The sequence below is a fragment of the Taurulus bubalis genome, assembly GCF_910589615.1.
Source record: "Taurulus bubalis genome assembly, chromosome: 12".
In the NCBI taxonomy this organism is placed as follows: Eukaryota; Metazoa; Chordata; class Actinopteri; order Perciformes; family Cottidae; genus Taurulus; species Taurulus bubalis.
Window position 1 is genome coordinate 22,078,587 of NC_136600.1, and position 23,530 is coordinate 22,102,116.

Sequence of the window (23,530 nt, forward strand, 5' to 3'; positions counted from 1 at the left end):
AGAATATACAAGTTGGCTGTGTGAAAGGTGAAGCAGTTCAGAAAATGACCAGTTTAAGCCAACTACAGCCATTAGAACTGAAGATTAAAATGTCAAGTAGTGGCATTTTAGGCCACGGTTTAAATAAAATAACCACGATACAAAAAATAGAAATGTAGTTTCATTTTTTTTTAATTTCACAAAAATGAATGCTTCTGTTCCTGAAAAGAGAGACAGAGTACTCTAGAAAACACTGAATGCAGAGTTCTCCCTTTACAGATGTTTTTTTTTTTTTTTAGAACATGTCATGGTTCATTTTAGGCACTTGGAATCATAACAACATTCCCTTTCTGAACAACAAACACATCTTTGGTCCAGTATGTCATTTAAAAAAAAAAAAAAAAAAAAAAAACCCCACACAGGAAATAATAATAAAGCCAGACAATGAAAACATCACCAGCTTAAAAGGTTTGTTTCCTCCAAAAAAAAAATGTTTTTTTTGACATATATAAAGCTTCATAAAGACTTTAATACTTAAAGAAGATATCATCGCTACATCTCAGAAATGACCAGCAATCTCACAGATGTTTTGCAAGAGAATACGAGTGAGGAAAATGTATAGGTGTCGGCGCAATCAGATGTACAGCAGTACAGGATTGTTTTAGTCAAGTCACATTTGGCATGAATGAGTTTCATTTTTTTTTATTTATTCTTTTTCTTTTCTTCAGTCCCACCTCCAGCCAGTTCAGCTACACGGCAGCCACGTCCGATATGAATTACTGCACGGGGACAGCTGTGGCGGCTGCACATGTGCAATGTAGTAATTACTGAAGTTGATGTCCTGCACGTACGGAGCCGGCTGGTAGTAACACGTGACGTTCGTGACGGTGGGGATGGCGTTCTGCTCGGCCAGCACCTTGAGCGCCAGCATGGAGATGAGGCTGAGCGTCTGGCGCCGCTCGTGGCCCATCAGACACACGGTGCTCTCGTTCACGACCTGGTGAAGCGTCAACAGGCACTCGTATCGTTTGTGCTCCATCCCGGCAAAGTGGTTTTGCAGGTAAGCCTCCAGCTTCCTCTGCTGCTCTCCGATGTCGGAGAAGTCGATGAAGAAGCGCGAGCACATGTAGCGCTGCAAGTGCTTCATGTCCGACTCCGACGAGGGCGTGAAGCCTCGCACCAGCAGGTGGCAGTACTTCAATAAGCCGCCGCCTCGGATTTCTTCCGGGCTGCGTGTGGCTATGGTCCTCTGACACAGGTGGTCCATGGCCTCCTTGAAGTCGCCGTACACGCTCTCGCCGATCACAGTGGGGTGGAAGCTCTCAGACATGGGCGTCTCGGAGCAGCGGTCAAACAGCAGCAGAGAGTCGAGGCAAATCTGGAAGGAGTCCACGCTGAATTCAAACTGCCGGCGTAAAGAGTCCACGAATTTTAGCTCCACGTTCTTGCCCGTGTTGTTGGACAGCGAGATGAGGCTCCAGCGGTCCGTGTCATTGCAGACTTTCACCAGTTTCTGTACGTAGGCCTCTTTGAGGGTCAGCGCCGAGATGCGCTCCCGAGAGACTCCGGCCGGCAAGAAGTCAAACAGGCAGTCCAGCACGACGTCCTTCACCAGGCGGAAGGCCTGGTCGTCTTTCAGCGACACGGCGAAGATCAGGTCCAGGTCCTTGTAGCCCAGTCCAGTGTCCTGGTGGAGCACGTAGCTGGCGGCGGAGCCGTTCAGCCTCACGTCTTTAACGCACACGCCCCTCTCTTCCAGCCTCGCCCGCACCACCTGAACAGAGACAAAGGGGAGACGCGGCACGTTAAGGACATTTTAAATTCAATCGCAATAATTGGAAAGAATGCTCTTCTAGTTGCAAATAAGCTCGACATGGGCCTAGTGGAAATCAATAACTTGTAACGGCAAGATCAATATTGCTGATTACAAAAAAAATCCATTTCATCACCACCAGCCTCAGTTTGAATTAAACCTGAAAAGCCCAAACAAAGAGCAGCAGATCTCTGTGCTGCAGGTTCATCTACCGCCGTGTGAGATCGTCTTATCTTATCACAAATAGTGATGAGATATATACTCCTGAAGTGCAACCAAAACACCGGTAGCAGGACCAGTGATGGCCAGCCTTAAAGATAAAAATAAAAGATCTTCAGGCCAAGTGTCACGACCTCAGGTCATTAAGGGTCAGCGGCTTCTACCTCTTTGTCCCAGTGACCCGTTTAAAGTGTCTCGGCTCAGGATGATCTACAGCTGGACATGTTGTGCCAACAGCACTGCTAGCAGTGACAACGGGGAGATAGGTCTGAAATAAGACAAACGTATTCAGCTTAGTTGCCTGAAGGGGAAATATGCTCGACTCGTGCAATAAAAAATATATTATTGTTCTCAAAACATTTGGAAGCAATCAAAGCGTCAAGTGGAAACTGAACTGCATGATGGACGGCTTTTATATAGCAGCGTTCTAGTCTCCCGACCACACACACACACACACACACACACACACACACACACACACACTCTACACTGATGAACTCATTCACACAAACTCGCTCAGCCCTCGGGAGCAATTTAGGATTCAGTGTCTTTCCCAAGAACATGTCGGCATGCAGACTGGAGGAGCCGAAGATCGAACCACCGATCTTCCGATTAGACGACCCGCTCCATCTCTGAGCCACAGTCGCCTAGACAACGCCAATCGTTTAAGAAGTTAGATATTTACTCAGTGAAGGCACCAATGCACGTAGCAGACTAACACAAACAAATGCATGATTGGACTAAATGAAAGCTACACTTCAAATAATAATGTGCACACTGTTCAAACATGTAAAACCTGAAGTACAAATTAGTTGTCTCACACACACAATCCTAAATCTCCTCACTGGCACTGACCTCTCAGATTAGTGTCTGTTAACGCTCTCTCCCATGGTGATCAGATAACAAGCTGGCTCTATTTATACATACTGGGTCAGGCTACGGACAAACAAACATTTTTAAAAAGGCAGGTCAAGCCTCCACAGGAGTGTGTGAACAGATAAGATCATAGTTGCATAACTTGGCAGTAATATCATTGTAATCATTCATCCATAACGTGGTGCAGATGAGGTTCAAATTCCATCAGAAGCAATAATATTGTGGCGTTTGTGCACTGTGTGGTCCGTCAGCACAGTCTGAGCAAATTCAGGGTTTGGCCTACACTTGACACCTTTCCTCCCGCTGGCCTCTGATACAGGTGACACACACACACACACACACACAGGTTAAGCCCCCACTGTGGACGCACAGGGAGGCCTCTGCTAGCGTTACAAACCCAGCCTTACTCCTTTCTTGAGAAAAAAAAAATAATTAATTAAAAAAAAGTGTGTGGGGCGGGAAGTGCAAGGAGTTGAGGTACAGAGTGTCCCTCACTCAAAAGCTGCGACGCCGGTGAGAACAGAGCGTCGTTATCTTCGACCTACAGTTACAGCCCTGTAACGTCTTGGACTCTAGCACCTCGTGATGCTGCAGTGGATATTATTATTATTATGGAGGCCTTTTTTTTTTTTTAATCCCTCTAACCTCGCAGTGAGACAAAAAGGTCCACACTCTGTCATGCCTCTTGTGATGCAAAACTGAAAAGGCACAATTACATCATCAAAATCTCTTGCATTATACATTTAGGCTAAATAACTTCATTCTAGGTTGTCATAGGAGATTGACTGTTAGAAATGGTATGGAGTTTCCACAAGTCCAGGAGAAACAGAGTACCCACATGTTGGGCTCAAACCTGCATTTAAGTCTCTTGCACGCTCAATGGAGCATTCATCTTTCCACAACCACAAACATGAAGTTCTGGGTTTTATGGGCTTGCCATTGAATATCAATGTGTAAATTAAATGGAAAAAAAGAGGAGGATTTAGGAAGATGTGATATGTTCATTCTGAAATTCTATCATGGCATTTATTTTGCAATTAATACTTAGACAACTATCAAGAGACACAGCAGAAGAAGTGAAATGGGATCCAGCCCACAGTGTAGAAGTGGCAGGAAATGTAGAGGGGCCATGGCACGTGTCCGTTTCAAACATTTTAAGTCAAACCAGAGGATTTGCAATACCTCAGAGTTTCCCCCAGTCTGTCGTTTGACAGATTAGAATGGAGCAGACTTTATTTTAGTGGCACCAAGATAACCAGAAGAGTCATAGTTTGCCTTCAAATATTTGTTAACAAAAAAAAAAATAATAAGTCACTGAAAGAATACATTGTAGAGAAACAGACACACACATAAAGTATAATGTAATGCGTCATGAAAGTACAGTGGAGCAAGAAACCGGATAGGTTGTAGGTTCCATCCTGGGCTTTGCAAAGAGAGTACAATACTGCGTGTACATTATTTAATTCCCCATGTGTGGAGCCAATTAAATGTCATATTTTATGGTGGGTTTAGTAAAAGTTACCTGGACGATCTGTCGCGGTTGCACGGACAGAGTAGGGAAGTTTCCCCGGCCGTGGATGGGCACCGCCTCCCCCAGGATCGAGTCCAGGCGCTGCACCTGATCCCAAGACAACACGCAGAACCGCCGACTCTGATCCGACGTATCACCGCAAGACATGGTATATATTTTGGAGAAGACGACAAAAAAAAAAAAAAAAAAAAAGGAGAAAGAAATCTGCAGAATGTGTATGAGCGCTTCCTCTCAGCTCTTGAGATATTCCCGTGGATGTGAGCGGTGAGTGTCCTGGTCGTGCTGTGTGTGGAGAAGTAGGAAACACTTTGTGGAGTCGGAGGTGCTGGAGGTGGGAGCTGCCGTTTCCCCGGTGTGTGCCGCTAAAAAATCCGGTCAGTGTGCAAAAGAACCGATTCATCCGAGGGTTTAAAGCATCCTCATTAGCATGAGCCCGCTGATTGGCTGCTGTGTTTTGCTCATTGATTATGCACACCCTCCCCGTCTGCAGGAAACACCCTTTCTGTGACGCAGTTGACAGACTCCTCCCCCCTCTGCTCTGCTCCGCGTGCACCGTGCATGCTGACAGGGTTTTCCTTCAAGCAATCATCACGACCAAATGATCTGTTGCTCTCATGCAGCAGCAATGTGAGAAATGAGCGTTTTGTAATCTGCAATTTGGTAATTTGTGTCTCAAGTGAAAAATGATAGCGATCCAATTACAACCTGCATGTGTTTCTTTATTTGCTCAGAGAACGTTTGCGGTAGAGTTAAAGGCCTTGCTGAAAGGCACTTCAACAGAAGCCACCAGTTTAAGACTGAGCTAGATTATCCAGAAAACTAAATTGTTCAGTCACAAGCTAAGTTTACTAACCTCTAGGCCAGTGATTCACAACCGAACCGGTAAAGAAACCGCTGTCTACTTGCCACAGTTTCATCAACATGGATCAATAAAGAGAACATGGTTGCGATCGGTTCAACCAGTGAATTGTTTTCCTGTTTTATTTGAATCATTTATAGAGATCTGGACAGGTAAAACAACCAATAGGGCCAAAGTCACAAGTCAAATCATTTTCTGCATTCACATTTCCTGTCCTATTAGTTCCAACAGCTTAGCCCTACATTTGTAAATGTGTTTTTATTTATTTAATTTCTCCTCTTAGCCAAACTGGCTCAACATTATTTCTTTTTTAATGCTGATTATTTACCATTGTGTGGGCTGCACGGTTGATCATAGTGGCGATATGACTGTCGCCTCACAGCAAGAGGGGCCCGGGTTCGGATCCCGGTCTGGGCGGCCCATCTGTGTGGAGTTTGCATGTTCTCCACGTGTCAGTGTGGGTTCTCTCCGGGTTCTCCGGCTTCCTCCCAGTCCTCCCAGTCCAAAGACATGCAGCTTAGGTTAATTGGACTCTAAATTGCCCATAGCATGAATGGCTGTCTGTCTCTACATGTGCACTGCGATAGTCTGACGACCTGTCCAGGGTGAACACTGCCTTCACCCAATGTCAGGATCGGGTCCAGCACCCGGATGGATGGATTAGCATTGTCACAGACTTAACGTAGTTTTAATGGCACAGGGAAACACAGTAGCCTATCCACGAACATCATCAGTGTCTGCATTCTTGTCCATTTAATCTAATGAGATATTGTCATACATTTATATTTAATCAAATTAATTTAAATATGCCCTGTAAAGGTCAGTTAGTGTTAGCATGCTAAGCTAGGCTGTTTAGCTTCTAGGCTAGCTTATCTGGTCTTACTTTCTTTCTCCATTATGGTTTTATTTAGCTACTGCCTTCTTCATGTGGAATAAAAACACTTAATTATCAAGATTTTTGATCATTAATGTTTATTTTGTAATTATAGTTACAGGAATGAGGAAGTTTTGGTACATTCTATAGCTAAGGCTATCTAAGGGTGCAAAGTAGTTGGGAGCCAAGGGAGCGCTTCCTCTTAAAAAGACACGAGATATGCTGAAAACATGATTTATAAAACTTTGGAATTAGAGTTGCATAGTAAAGAGACCCCTCCAATATCAAAAAGTGTTCCCGATATGCTTGCCATTCAAGTCGTGAGAGCTGCGCTGCACGGCCACGGCAGCATGGCGCTATACTGTCGCATAGAACTGTTAGCATCTAGAGGCCAAGGCTAATCATTTAGCAGCGGCTTGTGTTATTCATGAGGCAAAATAGAGGAACAAGGTGAGGCCTTTGGAACTATCAACATTTTCCTCAGACTTATAGAAACTCTATACTATAGGTAAATTATTATTATTAGTCTCAATCCAAACTGACATCACAGTGGCCCATTATGCACAATAAGAAATACTGTACACAATAATACAAATACAATGCATAAAATGGTGACATTTATGTTTGAACTACACATGGTCCCTTTTAAATCAGGAGAATACTGTTACGTACATAATTTTTTTTTTTACTCATGTGCAGCCTCTTACAGTATCTGATAAATAAAACCATCATCTATTTCACTGAAATCCAGGAGCCGTGTGTCAACCGCAGAGTATTTAAACTATGATAGCAAGCAGTTAAACGTTCAAAATATTGCTTACTGATCACACATTTTAATAGTCCCTTATCATTTGGAGTAAACGGCCTTGTTTAAAGTAGGGTGGCCTTACCTTTTAGTCGTTTGTTTATTCAGCCAACGGAAAACTAAAGGCTAAACCCCCATGGACAATCATTCATTCAATTAGCTCATGATTGTGCAGGGGTTTATGAAAAGGCTCCGATAACCCGTGATGCCCTTTAAGCTTTCCAAGTACGTTTTCAGATACCTCGCTGCCCCCTCTTTCCACTCGGCCTCCTTATCTGTGATGCAGAGTGCTTTTTTATTTGTTTTTGGTGCAGATACAGAGACATTCCTCTGGTCTGAACAGAACATTATGTCAGCTTGTTATGCCTAAAACTGTTATGCCATCTGAAGCATACACACATACTTACAGTGAGACTTGAGTAAAATAATACACACATATTAGATTGCTTTGTTTAGCTGCTGTCAGATGCATTCAGTGTCCTCCAGTTTATTTCACCTTTTTGAATATCCCAAATCTTTCAGTCGGTTCAAACAGGAGTGGAGTCTTTCTATCTGACCTATTCTGCATGCAGTCTAATATATACTTCACTAAATACCCTCTATTGAATGACCTGAGACAATAGCAGACATGACTCTTTGAGTGGTGAGAAGATTTTGCCTGTACGTAATTTGCCAGTGAGGTAAAAACTTCAGTAATTTCCTCTTTTAAAATGACCCAAATATGTCATCATTTATAAAAGCCCTAACAAATCATACATGTGCACACAGCATGTTAGTGCACCTGTAAAATGTTAACAAGCGAGTAAAGTTCATTCCATGATTGATCTGTTTGGGTTTTTTAGTGATGCAGCAATAAAACACGGAGCGGCCGACACACAATCGTACGCACATTGTCTTCCCTAAACACTTGTGTGTGTGTGTGTGTGTGTGTGTGTGTGTGTGTGTGTGTGTGTTTAGTTCACGTTTTCCACAACACACAGCAGGAAGTTGCCAGTGTTTTTACAAGCCTCCGAGAGGTCTGGGTTGTGGGCATACTGTGGATTTTGGTCTCCGCAAGAAGATCACTTCAAAAATCCTGTGATGTCAACATAATCCTGTTTCCCCGGCAACAGCATCCGCTTTGGTTGTCGGGCAGCTGGGCAGAGGCGTCTCCAGCTGAGAGGCCTGTCGGGTGCCGATGTCAGACATCTGCGTCATCCGATTATAAATAACCCTCCGTGTGGCAGCTGTGCATCCTGGGAGCAGAACCAGCATTTACCTGAATGTGAAACACTTGGGAAGGAGAGAACAGTGACGGGAGATAAATGTCAGGCCGCTTGACATTCTCCGGTTCCCTCACAGCCTCAGAGGGAGGTCAGACGGATGTGAAGTCAATTCATTCATGCAGTGGAACTAAAAGCGATTAATGCATATTAGACGAAATAAAAAAAAACTTCCTCAACTTCTTCACTGCTTTGTGTTTAATTCGTTTTGTGAGTTCATGATAATGCCACTGGATCCTCTGTTTATCCCTAAGTTGACATCCTGCTGGAGCCATGACAACTGAGACTGTGAGCCTAGTAGGCGCGGTGAGATAGGCAGTATTTAAACACACCTTTAACAAATGGTGCGTTAGCCAGGCGTGTGTTCCAGTCCTAATCATGTAAACATTATAAAACCATCTGGTAAAGCCTTGAGGAAATGATATCAATGAAAGTCATTTGAAGTCCTTTCTTTCTCGGTTTCTTTTTCTGCTCACAGGCAGATAAAAGAAATCAGACGGTCATTTGTTTTGTTGTCGAACATCCTTCTCTGCCTTCGCCTCTGGCCTTCGGCTTTTTCTCTCAAGTGTGAGGACACGATAGGACGTCACGGCGTGTTGTAAAAGTCTGGCTGAAGATCGATGATGCCAAACAACAAGCAGCCAAGTGTTACAATGACCAATCGTGCGAAGACAGAAAACGCTCCCGTCTGTCGCACAGGATGAGTTGAGAAGCTCTTTTCTCACTCGTCTGTCAGGGGCCACTACCATCTAAGTGAATTATTTCTCCAGGAAGACTTCCCTCATCTGTCACGGAGGCCATGTTATACTAGAAGACAAGTCTTTGCTATTATTAGAGTGTGCATCAGGCGTGACTGTGGACGGTATTCAGCTGCTGCGAATACACAGCATGGCTGTCATTACACTGCATGGTTAATTTTACTTTGTGAATTAATACAAAAAGTTTGTGTGTGCTTCTCAGTCTGCCATGGCTGCAGATAAGCTGTCTATATCCAGCCAGGTTGAGTTGACCAGTCAGGCTGGACCTCCGGGGGCCTAAACCTGCGGTCACCAGAGTGTGTGTGATAAGAGAGAGAGGTTGAGTTTGCTTCTTTAGATTGCTCCGGATGACAAATCCATGGGGCAGCGGAGCGAGGTTACGCAAGCAGCCACGCTTCTGACGTCAGACTCTCTCTCCGCTGCCCGCTTGATTGATTACAGTAGTGCTTGGCACAGCCGACCGGTGTACTGCTGGAAAAAAAACAAAGAAAAAAAAAACACCACACCAGAATACACTAACGATTTAAGTGGCGGCGCTCAGGTCTGTCCACACCTGCACACTGAAATGGAAAAATACTCAGTGGAGAAAAAACAATCCCAAGTTGACATTGATCTGTTGTTTTTGCTGCTAATGTTGGCCTAAAATAAAATCAAGATTATGGTAATGTTAAGACTGGTTTAGGTAATACATCTGATCCAATGAGTCATTGTGGAGATGGTTTCATGTTATAGGATGAGTTTCGTTTTCTCATCTTTTTATTGATTCCCCAGCACTGAGAGCTGAGGCAATATGTCCTACCATATACTGCCGATGCATAGTTATGCCATATCTGTGACAGCTTCTGTGGAAAAGAGAGTTTATTGCAGTTGAAGCACTCTCAAGCTCAACGGTCATTTATAGTGTTCGGCTATGTATTAGGTAAGGCTCAGCTCACTTTACTCTCTTTGAGGGTGAAGGCTGAAGTTGTGTGTTCTGTCAAATACATTATTGAAAGAGAAAGAATGTAAGTCAAATAGCAGCTGTTGTTTAGGAACGTGGATCTATATGGAGGTACACAGCTAGGAAAGATAAGAAATTCCTTTAGAGGGTGATTTTTCGCCAATAAATTCTCAACTGAGTATTGGGGGGTCATGCATACCTTTTCTTGTATGCTAAATATATTTTCCCCCCTCTTTTCCTCAAACTCTCAGCTAAGCACATGCATATGTCACATGTGACTTATTACTGCTTATAGAAGAGCACATGTAGAGGGAAGGTATGGCCCTGGTAATAAAACACCCTCACCTCGTTCTGTATATCTGGGATATCCTAACTTGAACTGGGATCCTTCACTGAAGTTTAAATCACGTTCTGCAACTGCAACACACCCATTCCAGTTAGGGTCCCTGTTGCATACTGTAATGTCAAATACTACCCCAAAAAGAAAAAGAAACCCTGGTTTGATTCACCTCTCAGCTGTGGATTTGGTGGATGAATGGTTCCCAATGGGTTCTCAATCAGGTGGGATTCTCTACACTACAGGGACGCAGGGACAAGTTGACAGCTGCAATACAATGTGCAGATACCGCTGAGTACGCACAATGTGACCATAAAAGCTTATGAAATATACATGTTCTGTAATTTTCTCAACACATGGGCCTCGGGTGGACATTGCATATTAAAAGCAACCAGAGAAGCATTTGCCAGAAGTGAGAGGGAACCCCTATTTAGCAGCAAGCTCTCATTTCATTCCCAGAAATCCTCCTCCTCAACCCCCCCATCCAGTAGCTGAGAGAATAACTCAGCCTGAGGGGCGATAAAGAGCGCGACACGTTGGGGAGCACTTGTGTTGATTCACTGGACACCTTTGGGGTCGAGCGCAGCCGCAAAACGAAGCAGCTTCCTCCGAGGCGATGGCTGTCGAGGTCACGATCATATCAGCGCAGCGGGACTTGTGTAACCGATACTGCTCTGAAAACAGAAGAGTCAGTAGGAAAGAAATGTGTCAGCGGCACGTTTTTCAGATCAGCGTCCAGATTTCTTTATTCCTCCTCCTGGAAGGATTATGGGATCGGTTAAAAGTCTATCCCATCATGCAGTGGGGCCCGGACGTTCCAAGAGCAACATCAAAAAACTTTTTGGATATCAAATAAACAAACCACACCAATCAGATTAACATATGTATGATCGGACATTTCTAAATGAATGACTGGTGTTTGTGAATGTTGATTAAAAACAAACATGGCTCTTTTTCCATAGCTTTCACAGATACACACAAGGTTTTCAGGTGAAGGGTTGAGATCTCTGAAGTGTAACTGAGAACAGGCAGGCATGTTGCACACATGGCCAAAAGCTGCTCTGAGCTGCATACTGTAGAGCTATTGGCAGCGACGGGGGCCACTTGACATCCAGCCCAGTCTCAAACATTTCACTGTACGTTTTAAAAACCTTGAGTTTCACTCTCAAACATTTTCTACCTTTTCTCCTCTTTACCTAATTGCTTTTAAAGTAACATACGCATTAAGCGACATGAAGCATTTCCCTCTTCTTTCCTCATAAAACTGCACTGCGGCCTTCGCTATAATCAAACAAGCTGGGAAATATGTCCGGTCATGTCCCTCCAGTGACTCAGTAGCACAATCTAGCTCTCCGTCACCTTGCACCACCGCTTTTACCATCTGGCTTTATGGGTGCTGCTTCATAAACCTGGGCCGTGACCAAGTGGCCTTTATACTGCAGGTTATTGCACAACCGTCATCTGTACATAACAACATTCCTACTTAATCATTACGGCTGCCTGAAGATCCACACAGTAATGATATTAAAGTCACTTAATGGAAGAAGTATTCTGATCTTTTACTTACATTTAACCAACAAAATGCTTATTTGCACAACAATTACATGATAAAAAGATATTCAAAGCAGTATTTATTTTCCTTTACAATTCTCCTCTAGAGCACGCATTTACATTATTAATACTATAAACTTGTGCTTACTATGATTCTTAAGCGATCAGAAATGATGTGAGCGGTTCATGTTGCAGAGAAATGTGCATCCACATTGATGCAAGTCAACACATGTTTCTTTCATGTGCTGCAAGCAGATTGATTTGAGGCCTTATCCAACAGTCGGCATGATAATGGCTGCTGTGATGAGGTCTGACCCTGTGGCACCCTGGTACACTAATTCAGCTCCATGGCACATATTCAGGTTTCCATGGGGAGCTCTTTCCACTGCACCACGCACAGCCCAGGTTTTTCCACTGCAAGATCTCACATCTTCTTATTTATTCACTCACACTTATCTAATCTGCACGTTAAAAAAATCTAAATCAAATACAAAAAGTTGCAGATATGGTACCTTGGAATAAAGGAAATAGTTTATATGATAATTGGGGAGATATGAGGTCTTAATCAAGACCTACATCTAAAGATCAAGACTGTTATGTAAAACAACATTAATAGTTGCATGGAATTACCTCACTGACCGTCACAACATAAGATGCTATCAGCTCTGTAACCCGACACCGACTCTTCTCTAATCTTTTAACAAACTGGCTCAGTATAACCGACCAATGAACAACACTGAACTGATCGATCATAATCTCCATGGGCTGAGAGGCTTTCACGGCTTTTTAGGTGTTCACACATACCCTGCATCAAACCACCCTTGTTACACTCAGAGACGTCCCTGGAAAAGCAGAAAACAAACACGGTTGAGCGCTGAACAAACTGGACACGCCTCCGTGGATGTCTTATGAAGAAATCCTGATTGTGTTTAGTGTCAGCGAGTGTGCATGAGTTGCAAACTGTGGATCTGCTCTGACCCTTGTTAGGAGGTCAAACGCATACATCCACTTGTGTGTACGCAAGAAGGCCGGCTATTTAGTTGTGTTACACTTCAACACCCAGGATGGAGAGATTTTATCCACCATGTACACATTTGCCCACAGGATTCACTTTTTTCATGTTTCGCTGGAAGGGGCAACAAACTATGTCAGCCGGCTGCTTCTGCTCAGCACAGGCTTGATCATGTCAAGCTTCACCGCCCGGCACAAAATCACAGCGTCGTGAAGTGATGATGTTGACAGCAGCCCTGACTGTGAGTCACCTGTTTTGTTCACAGAGGTGCTGCACTTCTGCCCTAGTCAGGCCAGCGAACGATGAGGAAAAGACTTGTGGGAGCGTGACACACGGCTGCACATGACAGCGGGGCCAAGCGTGGCTCCCCGAAGAGGAACGAGAACAGTGAATCACAGAGCGGATGACGACCTGGGGAGGGGGGTGGGGGGAAGAGCTGGAATGTATTAGTATTAAGTGAAAGACGTGGCTTTCTCGGCTGTTCGATTACTGTGTGTTGCTCATGTGTTTAGAAATAAGATACAATAAAAAGAGAAGGAACCAGCCAAGTAAAAGTGTCACATTAGACATTGATGTGTGGGCTAAGTCTGTATAATGAACACTTATCTCATGGAAAGGGTAGACGGTTAGGCCTCGTACAGGCGATCCCCTTCTGTTCAGTAAAATACATTACACTTGTTGATGAAAATACACCCTCTTATTCTAAAATCTAGCAGTAACGCAGGCCACTCATTCTCCCTCTGGTCTGTGAGTGCCGCACCAGTACGGGTTGAAGAGCGCGGCACACTCCTGAGAGCGGACAATCACCTGCAGCCAGCGATGGACGCCACGCGTCAACAATGCTGACAGATCAACCGAAAGCACACCGATGACCTACATTCGCTGGCGCCGTAAACTTAGACTCATCTTCAGATCGCTCTTGTGCAAACAATTTTTAGTCTTCTAGGCGATGGAGGGCTGTGGTCGAAATGCAACACAGCTGCTGAGGCAGTGGGGCTTCTGCCTCCTGTGAGACGCTCAGCCAAAGGTCCGACCATCTGTTTTATGTTAGCTTAAGATATACAGGTATACTGACTCGCCTCAGCAAGGAGTCTTTTGAAGTCAAATGATGTATTAGAGCCCTAAAAAGCTTAAGAAGTACATTAATGGTATCACATTTAATGACAACCGCGTCGCTCTGTTATGCAACCATAACCATGTCAGATCTGTAGCACTAGTCGTCACACGTCTTTTTCTTCCTGTATTTCAAATTTTTCTCCTCTGGCAACCCTTCTGAAAACAGTGAACATTTCAGAAAGATTTTTTTTTTGATGTATAAAGCATTAAAAGGTGCACTGAAATTGCCAACTAAACACAACTATTATTTTTAAACTGTGTATATATACACACTGTAGATAATAACAACCCACAATTGTGCATTTAAAGCGTCCTCTTTGAACGGTGAATAAAATCTGCAGACACCAGCTGCTACATGCAGACACCTCGTCCAAAAAAAAAGGGCCTTAAAGCAACATTCTCACTTTTCTGCACCCAGAAGTGACAGTGGAGTGAAGTCGGACTCCGACCTCCGCTGCCGCAGTGCTTCCGTTGTGATCTCTGGCCTTTAAGCTCTTTTTCTCCAGTTTTCAATTTCAGTAATTACAGGCAAACCGGATTCTTACAAAAGTAGAACCACGAGCACAGAATAAACATCAGGAACGCCAGCAGTGCCGAGGAAACAATTCACCGCACTGCGATGTCGCTCTGGGAAAAAAAGTCTCCGAGCCCCAGTCTAAAAGACTTAATTGTATTAGGTGGGAGAGCATCTGTTTTTGCTTATTCTGCACATGACCTGTATGTACATTCAACTACCGGAGTTGTGTCCCTCTGTCCCCTAATTGTGACCCCATCATGGTCAAACTCAGGCGCATCTTCCCAGCCACTCTCAGGCCCTCTGCGTTGCCGGATCTTTGCCTGCCTGAACGCATCTCTTCATTGTTTCCACGAAGGCGGCGTCACAATGGATGATTGTACCGACATCGGTCTGTTTGAAGTCATTCTAGTTTAAATAAAGTGAACACATGAGTTGTCTATGCGATTAGTAAGTCGGTGCATGTATAGCCTTGGTCGAAATGTGATTAAAAATAAATAAAAACACCAGAATAAAATGCCAAAATCAACTTTTTATTGTGTCTGTGTGTGTTTACAGTTCCACTGTTACATCCTACAAAATACAAACAAGTTTGTCCATACAAGCACAGCTTGTTAAAGTAAAATGTCTACACAACTTCTGGGTCTTGATGCAGACGGATAAATAGACGACCCACTGACTATGGCAACGTGGTTCTTCACAAACTCACAACCTATGTACAGCTTCTACGCTCAAGTACAAAAAACATTATAATAATACATCAAAAGGCCTTTTGTCTAATGGTCCTCTGACTGGGCTGCGATCTGTATTCACACGCTGCCCCCTAGTGGCACAAACGTACCGCTGCCATTTACTATTATTGTACTCGGACGAGAGGGTCGAGTTTCATACAGTGAGAAGACGAAAAAGGTCACGGCCATGAAAACGAGCGCGTAAAGAGACCTTGTTAGCATTCCTGCAACATTACTCTGCTTGAAACAGTCCACACGGCGAGTCCGCGCTGTAACCGCCAACACACTCGTAACAGGCAACGCATGAGTTTAGAAAAAAACAAGAAAAAAAAAAAACGGATGCTCACTGAAAGCATCCCAGTAAAGCACATTAACAGGAAACAGTGTGTCAGAGATAAACACTGCAATCCAAGCCCTGGTGGGGAGCAGCTAACTTGATTTTGATCTAAATACTTAGGGTTTAAACACCCAACTAATTAGATAAAGCAAGACATATATATATGGAAAGTATCAAATATGTAGAGAAACTATTTCATCATTAGTACCCGTGAAAAATATCTGGACAAATTTCAAAGTGACACACCTCACAAGATGAAAATATATTTACCATTTAGCTTCTGATGTACACGACATGCAGAACGGACTACAAAATACAGCAGACATTATACAATTAACAATTAAATAAAAACGGCACTCTTGATTGCTCGTTTAATCTGAATACCGTCATGCTGGTTCCACCAGATGACATTTAGGATGATGTCGGTCAATACGACAAGAATTTATGGGACATGATGTAAGGCCAACTTTGGAGTTGATCATCCTGAAATGGCTCACTATTCAGTGCATTGCCAGTTCAGTAAATCTAAAACGTGTGTTTCTGTACGTCGAGCATCCAGACGTATACGGTAAGTATTCCAGGATTTAAAGACCCGTTTGCATAATATATATTTTATATATTAGCAAGAACTTAAACGCTGTGACGTATGGCTTGAGGTTCAGTGAAAGGTGTGGAGGCATGTTCTGGGTGTCTCAATAAAAAGGTGTTTTAAAAAAATATCTCTATATATATTGTGCTTCCAAGTAATTACTAAGATATACCTTCATCCTGAAGGACACGTGTAGTATTGTAGGACATTGTTGATAAAACTCACAGAACATAAAAACCCTCCACAGTGATGCTTAACCAACTCATCAGAATGACATCTTTGAGACACCGAACGGCACACAGCGTGACCACCACTATGCCAAAGCCAAAAGAAAAAAACACATTGCCAGAGCGGCGGCGGCGGCGAGCGACTCCTTCCACTTCCTGATGGTCCTTCAGGGTATCGGGATGAAGCCAATGTCAGGTGCGTCGCCCAGAATCAATGTAGTGCGGCTCAGCGACGGGGAGGGAGACGCCAGGCGGAAGGCCGGGTTGCTGGAGTGAAGAGAGTCTCTCTTCCTGCTGCTTCTGCTGAACGGCGGGCAAGAAACGGCCGCGGCCCGCGAGCAGCCGGCAGAGGGCGAGCGCCCCGCGGAAGGCGTGGCCACGCCGGGCACCTCTACGCCCAGAGGGCTGGTCTTTGGAGCTCCAGGGGGGCACAGGCCACGAGAGTCCAACGAGTGAACCATCCTCTCCAGCACATCCTTCGTGCTCCGAGTGCACTGCATGGAGAAAATAAGAGAGGTCAAGAACCAAGGGGGGGAAACGGGTCCACATCATCGTGTTATGAAAGGGGTGAGCCGCCATGTTAAAACAGCACAACAAGAGAAGTATGCGGCGTGATTAAAACTATTTGTGGGGAACTCAAGCAGAGTGAAAGCCATGACAGCGCTGAAGATTGTCAAGAGACTCAAATGGAGACGCACGGAAGAAGTGAGTTAGACACAGACGAGGCAACACGGGTAAAGATTGACATGTGGAGAAGCAGATTCCTGGTTAGAGAGGGAGAAACAGTTTATGCAGAACACCATACATGCACAAATCCACACACACACCTCGCTAACTACAGAGATGACAAGAGTAATAAAGTCATCAGCCGTAGGACACAAGCTGCATTCCACACCGAGTGAGCGAGCGAATGTTAATGAGACGAGAATGAATGGAAGTGAAGCATGCAGTTACAAGAGAGGCGCCCTTCCACACCAATCACAAGATCTTAGAAAAGAGAGAACTGGTCAAATGACAGTGATTTCAAACCTAAACCCAAAAGCACATAACAAAAAAAAAGGCACAGCAGGTGGCAGGTGAAGAGATGTTGTGATTGGCTTGTCGCTCAGCCCGACTCTTACCATCGACCGTCTGCACAGCAGAGCCCTTCAGGCTGTGCAGGACAAAGAAAACTCCTGACAGCTCTCCTCCTAGCAGGGTGGAACGATACGGTACAACACTTGAGTGGCAGATCTTTCATCGAGCAATGAAGTTATATGCATACAAAACAAATGCTTATAATAAATAAATTAACACGTTCACTAATTTATACTTAGTGAAATAAATAAAAATACATCTCAATAAATACAACTTATTCAAATCTGCAGTCGGGCACATGAAGACTGGAAAAAAAATGGAATTAAAAAAAATAAAAATAAAAAAAAATTGAACAAAATTAAAATACTAGAATATTGTTCATTTAACACATAAAAGAACACTTTTGATAAATGAATAAAATGTACGTGCAAATAAAAGTAAATTTAAGAAAATAAAGCTATTAATAAATCTAAGACATGATATACTGACCATATTGAATGACACGTATTCAAGACATGTGACAAATGATCTGTGATAAAGTGCTGATAAATCAAATACAAAATATGATCTAAAACCATTAGGTTTTATGCTCTAGAAAGGCATTAGTGAAGACTTTGGTGTGCACACATCGCCACCACAGCATAACAGCAAACACAGTAGTAAAGTTAGAAGGAGGTAGATACAGCAACATGTTGAATTTAAATTATAAATACATGTCAAACATCAAAAAGTGCAACAATCCACGTATTCAGGGTCCCACAGCGGTCTGACAGGGCGACTCAGCAAATTTCTACCTGTAAAAACTCCTCAAACTGTCCACTTTCATGCATTTTTAACTGCTCAGTGATGCCGAAAGGAGTTCCAGGTGGAGTCCAAGACATTTTGTTCTGAAGCTTAAACAGTGACACAGCAGTGTTGTTTCGGCATGCTGCGTGCTGTAAACCACCTCTTCAGTCCTAGCAATTGACCAGCGTCATAATTTCTACTGTGGATAATTTGGCTTTATATTGTGTGTCAGTTCCAATCCCAGACTGAGCCAGAGTAATGTGTTGTTCCAGTGCAGTCAGAGACTACCGAACAGCCCAGTCACAATTAAAAACCTGTGTGCGGCCGTTTGTTTTCATACACAATAGCAATAAACTTGATATAAAAATAGATTTATGGCGGATGCACGTCGGTATCTCAACTTGAGGGACTCGTGTTGGAAGTCTGGAGGATGAAGAAGTGGACACAGAGTGGAAAAGCACAGCCTAACACATCACAGCATCTAAGGGACCGTCAGGATTAGGGGAGGGACCACAAGCGGCTTCTTCCTACCATGTTCGCGTCATTCTTGGCCAGGAAGGGTGGCAGCTCCATCTCCGTGGCCGAGGCAGCGGGGGTCGCCTCAACAAGAGGCACGAAGCCTCTTCTGTCAATCAGACTAGAGGACAGACCGGATGATTGCACTTTAACATGGACTGTACATGGTGAGACATGTTCATGAGTTTCACGGAAATGACAAAATAATGTGTGTGTGGGGTTACAAAGCCTCAGCTTCTTCACTCACCTTGGGGGCATTGGGCCACACAACGTCACACAGCAGTTGGTTATGATATTGTTGTAACTGTACGGGTTCCCAGACTCCTCTGTGCACCTTTTACTTGACCAAGAGCCCTTTATCTGCACGGTGAATAAACAGAGAACACAGAGTTAGTGGATGAGTCGATTGTAATAATCATAAAGTGAACGGTGTCATACAGCGGCACGAGTACTTACATCTTCATTTGTTGTGAGGTTGGAGGCTACCAAGTATGTATGGAAGCCTGAGAGGCCCATAATAGACCAGATGGAGAAGAAACAAATCACCAACTCCACCACAGTGCGCACAGAAGAGTCAAGGCATGATAACAACGCCATTACCAATAATCATTTCAGACAAACGGCAATTAAAAATGACTATTAAAAATCAATGGCCAGGTGAATATGCGGCTCAATGTCATGACTTAATGAAATATACACAACAACATATGGGTGATATTAATACGGCACGTCAACACGTGAGTAAATGTGCGTTGCACCATTGTGACCCAGATGTTGTTGCTCCATAAATTAATGCATCTCTTTTCTAACCTTCCAGGCAGTAACTCACTGGTTTTCCATTTGTTTTAAGATATGTAATGTATGCATGAAGTAAATTATACTTGATTTGTATATTGGCTAAAAAGATGGATGATCTAATTAGAGTATCCGCTCCCTGAGATAACGAGTGAGGATAACAGTCTGTGTGTGTCTTTCTGAATTCAGAAAGACACACACAGACTCCAAAAAGACGGCATGATGTAATTCGTCTCCTGCGGCCACGAGGAAACTCGCCCACACCCTGTCTGTGAATAACAAATCGAACCGCTCCGTCATCATGCCCTCTTTATTAGTCTAGACAGTGGCATCATCTCACGAGAGAACATGAGGCAGCAAACCTTCTACTGGAACGCCATGTGCCTTAAAGCGCCGCTTTGCTGGATGCTAACCCTCTGATCCTATTAGGCATGAGCTTAGGCTGAGGAGCAGCAGGAAATGCCTCGTCAACAGTGTGACTTGTGCTATTTCTTGGCACATTAAAATAATATCTCATTGATCACATAAACAGGTTGGATTGTGTGAACATTTGATATGATAAAGGATATCTGGCAGGGCTCTCTTGAATGGCTTGAACGAGGCTTTTACCTTCTTGAGAACCTGGAAAGAAAGAAAGAAAAAAGGACAAATCAGAAACAAAGTAAAGTGGTTTGTGGTAACAGGACAGGGTCATCACACACTACCGAGCGCACGCGTGTCTCCATACGTTGTGACAATACTCACGCAGGGTGATGTGCGTGACGACACAGCCGAATATGAACGATGTCAGAAAAGTCAGAGAGATGATGAAGCTGTAGAAAAAGCGGTAATTGCGTTTGCCCACACAGTTCCCCACCCACGGGCAGTGGTGATCAAACCGCTCTGAGGGGGAAAACACAGTATACATAGAGATTAGAGGCATGTTTATATTAGTTTGGAATGAAATAGTAGTACGGTTTAATACCCAACATGTTATTGTACATATATTCAATAGTATAAAACAAATCATATGACCTGTATATTAAATTAGTATATGCCTGTCAAGGTTCACAAGTTTCAAGTCTGTCTTAAAATGGCACTCAGGTGTGAAACAGTTTGTTCTTGCTGTAATCAACTGTAAGAGCTATTTATTGGATATTAAGTTATTTTCTTCACAAGTAGTATCGTTTAATTATTCTAGTTTGCTTATTTAGGTTAGATTTCTTGATATATTAGGATAGCTTTTCTTTTGATGGCTTTTAGTTTAATTATCTGTTGTTGTTGTCTAGGTTTACTTGGTCTTTTGATTGTTCATTTATTTGTTAATTGGGTAACGCTGTGGGCACCTCGGGTTGTATGTAGGAGGCAGATACAGGACCAGCATGCACCTGGGTAGACTTGTGGCTTTTTACCAGCGGAGGAGAGGCAGCATGGAGAGTTCCTTTGTTCTTTTGTTTGTTTGTTTAGTTCAATAAATTATCAGAAAAACGGAACCCTGCATGGACAATGCATTCTTTCGGCTGCATAATCCACATACCCATGATGCATCAGTGGCCCTTTGATTTATGTTGGTTTTCTTTGTTTTATTGGACAAATGGCCACTACATCAACAGTTGGCTCCGTTTTGCCAAATGATGACCTCATGCCTTTCAGGCCACCCACTATATGACAAACTGCCTCAAGCCTGCACATACAGAACTGCTAGCTTAAAAAAAACTGTTATTCACACAATTCATTTAAGCATATTGTAATATATGGTCAAAGTTGTCAGGCAGTCTCTGGTAAGAGTTTAGGTTTTATAAATTGTATCTTTTGGATTTTGTTACAGTTCAGCATTGCACCTTCCAAACAGGTCAGGATTAACATAGGAAGGCATGAATAAAACTGGAACCCGACCAGAAGCAGTATGGTATGTTTCTCTTGGCACGGCTAGCAAGTTGTGGAGTTTAATTAGTGCAACTGGCATAAGTGGGAACTTCCCACCACATCCTTACCCACACAGTTGTCACAGAGGCTGCAGTGGGAGGTCCGAGGAGGCCGGAACATTTTACAAGTGAAGCAGTATTTGAGCTTCACCACCTGCTGGTTGATGAGAATCTCCTTGGTTCGCGGAGGGGGGCGATACGTAGAGGATCCCGAGGTATCTTAAAATAGAGAAGTACAATGAGAGAGCATTACTGAGACATGCACATTTGATGTTCACCCAATAAGCACTCTATTGATATAATAAAGGAATAATTCAAACACAAATAAAAGGTGTGGCTTTTGTGTAAGCTGATTAGGTCTTGGTAGGAGGGTTCAAAAAACAAACATGTCCCTCAGAGATCCCCCATCCCCCATATGGCAAAGCTCTTTTACCCCCCATCTGTTCCACGTATGGGACTCAAGGTTGTGCCTTACCGATCTGCTTCTCTATGTCTGCCGCTTCCTCTGGGGTGGCCCTGGGTAGGATGCCCGGGTCTGTAAAGCTGGTTCTCAGCAGGGAGATGACCGCAAACAAGAAGAGAACCCCACCGATCACAGGAATAAAGACGGTCAGATGCTCCACGAGGAAAGGGCAACTGTAAAAGACAAACATGGAAAAACCACGTTACATATACACACACACACACACACACACACACACACATACATACATACATACATACATACATATGTGTGTGTACACATGCATATCTCTAATTGCACATACATACGTTAGAATAGACATGTCTTGCTGCATTCAGGGCTCACTAGAAAGAAACGTACAAAAGAGCACCGTCAGTTACTCACTCGAATGCGAAGAAAAGGCCACACGTGACAACAATAAGGCCCAGTGTCAGAGGAAGGACGCCGCTCTGTCTGGCCACAATAATCCGTCCGTCGCAGAAGAACCTGTTCTTCCCCGGGAACACTTCCCATTTCTTCCGCGGTCGCTGCACCCTCTTCTCGGCGCGGCTCTGCGCCGACATGGGCGCCACCGTCAGCGCGCGCGGGTCTATCTGCTGGTACTCGCAGTTCTTCATGGCGAGCCGTTGAACGGTCGTCGACACGGTGCTCGGAGGTTGATGAAGACACTCACAAGACAACTCTCATTTCTCGGCCGCGTTACGGAGAGACCGTCCTCTCAGGACGCAGTCATAGTCCGTCGATGCGTTGCTCGTGAGGGCTGTCTCCTCCGGGGCAGAGCTTCACGAGCCGACTCACTTCCGAAGTTGACTCGAGTTTAACCACCATCTTCCGATAGTTAAAATAAAGCCATTCATAAATATTAGTACTTGTTTAGTTGTATTAAAATCGCTTTTACCATAAATTCAACGGACGGGCTTCGGCTCAAGCTTCTTGCGGCAGTACGCGTTTCCTTTTTCCGTTTTTTTTTTTTTTTTTGTCGCCGTCAGCCAATGTACGTCACGAGGTGGATGATGACGTATGCACGCAGGCCTCTCCGCTGAGTTATAACGAAGAAAACGCGGAACGTACGCACGCGGATGGTTTGGAGATCAGCAGCGCCTGCAGAGTAATTATCTGTGTGGATCCTCATAAGCGGCTCCAGGTGCTGCGTTTCACCTCCAAAGATTAGTATATATATATATATATCACTATTCATTTCATTGCTTCTTTTAAATCACTTCTTAAAACCCATTTTTATAGAATTGCTTTTCAGTGATGTCGTCCTTTTATGATCTTTTATGCAGTTATTTTGTTCCCCTGTTTTTGTTTGTTTATTTTATTTATTTGTTTGTTTTCTATTCCATTTGCTCTTTTTTGTTGTATTCATTGCCTTTATGTTGTGGTCCTTTTTATTTTACCGGTATTTAAGTTATGAATGACTATGCTTTGCTTCTCTGTAGAGCACTTTGAAAAACGTTGTGTTATATAAATACAGTTATTATTATTGCATGCATGCTTATGTCACCTACCTAGACCGGGGAGGGTTTACATAGTGGGTATTAGCATTTCATTTAATAACCCTGGCTTTGTGCCAACCAACCATCAGCTGCTGAGAGTGAACCACAGTGCCCTTGTTACCATGGTGAGTGCTCTGTGGTCTGTGGTGCTTAACAGGTG

General features: G+C 43.7%; 2 protein-coding genes across 2 annotated transcripts; both read right to left on the reverse strand.

Moving 5' to 3' along the window:
• Nucleotides 1-218: 218 nt before the first annotated feature.
• Nucleotides 219-4,565, reverse strand: tent5ba (terminal nucleotidyltransferase 5ba; the record flags this gene model as incomplete). The annotated part of the gene is made up of 2 exons (XM_079227833.1): nucleotides 219-1,753; nucleotides 4,410-4,565. 2 exons carry the CDS (start codon nucleotides 4,563-4,565, stop codon nucleotides 725-727), a joined length of 1,185 nt encoding a protein of 394 aa, XP_079083959.1. The 3' UTR covers nucleotides 219-724.
• Nucleotides 4,566-14,970: 10,405 nt separating this feature from the next.
• On the reverse strand, nucleotides 14,971-22,821 carry zdhhc18a (zDHHC palmitoyltransferase 18a). Its single transcript, XM_079227829.1, has 9 exons — nucleotides 22,256-22,821; nucleotides 21,884-22,044; nucleotides 21,478-21,627; nucleotides 20,249-20,386; nucleotides 20,074-20,125; nucleotides 19,166-19,268; nucleotides 18,957-19,069; nucleotides 18,725-18,830; nucleotides 14,971-16,824 (listed from the first exon to the last, which is right to left on the reverse strand). Exons 1-9 carry the CDS (start codon nucleotides 22,486-22,488, stop codon nucleotides 16,498-16,500), a joined length of 1,383 nt encoding a protein of 460 aa, XP_079083955.1. The 5' UTR covers nucleotides 22,489-22,821; the 3' UTR covers nucleotides 14,971-16,497.
• Between the last annotated feature and the right edge of the window lie 709 nt (nucleotides 22,822-23,530).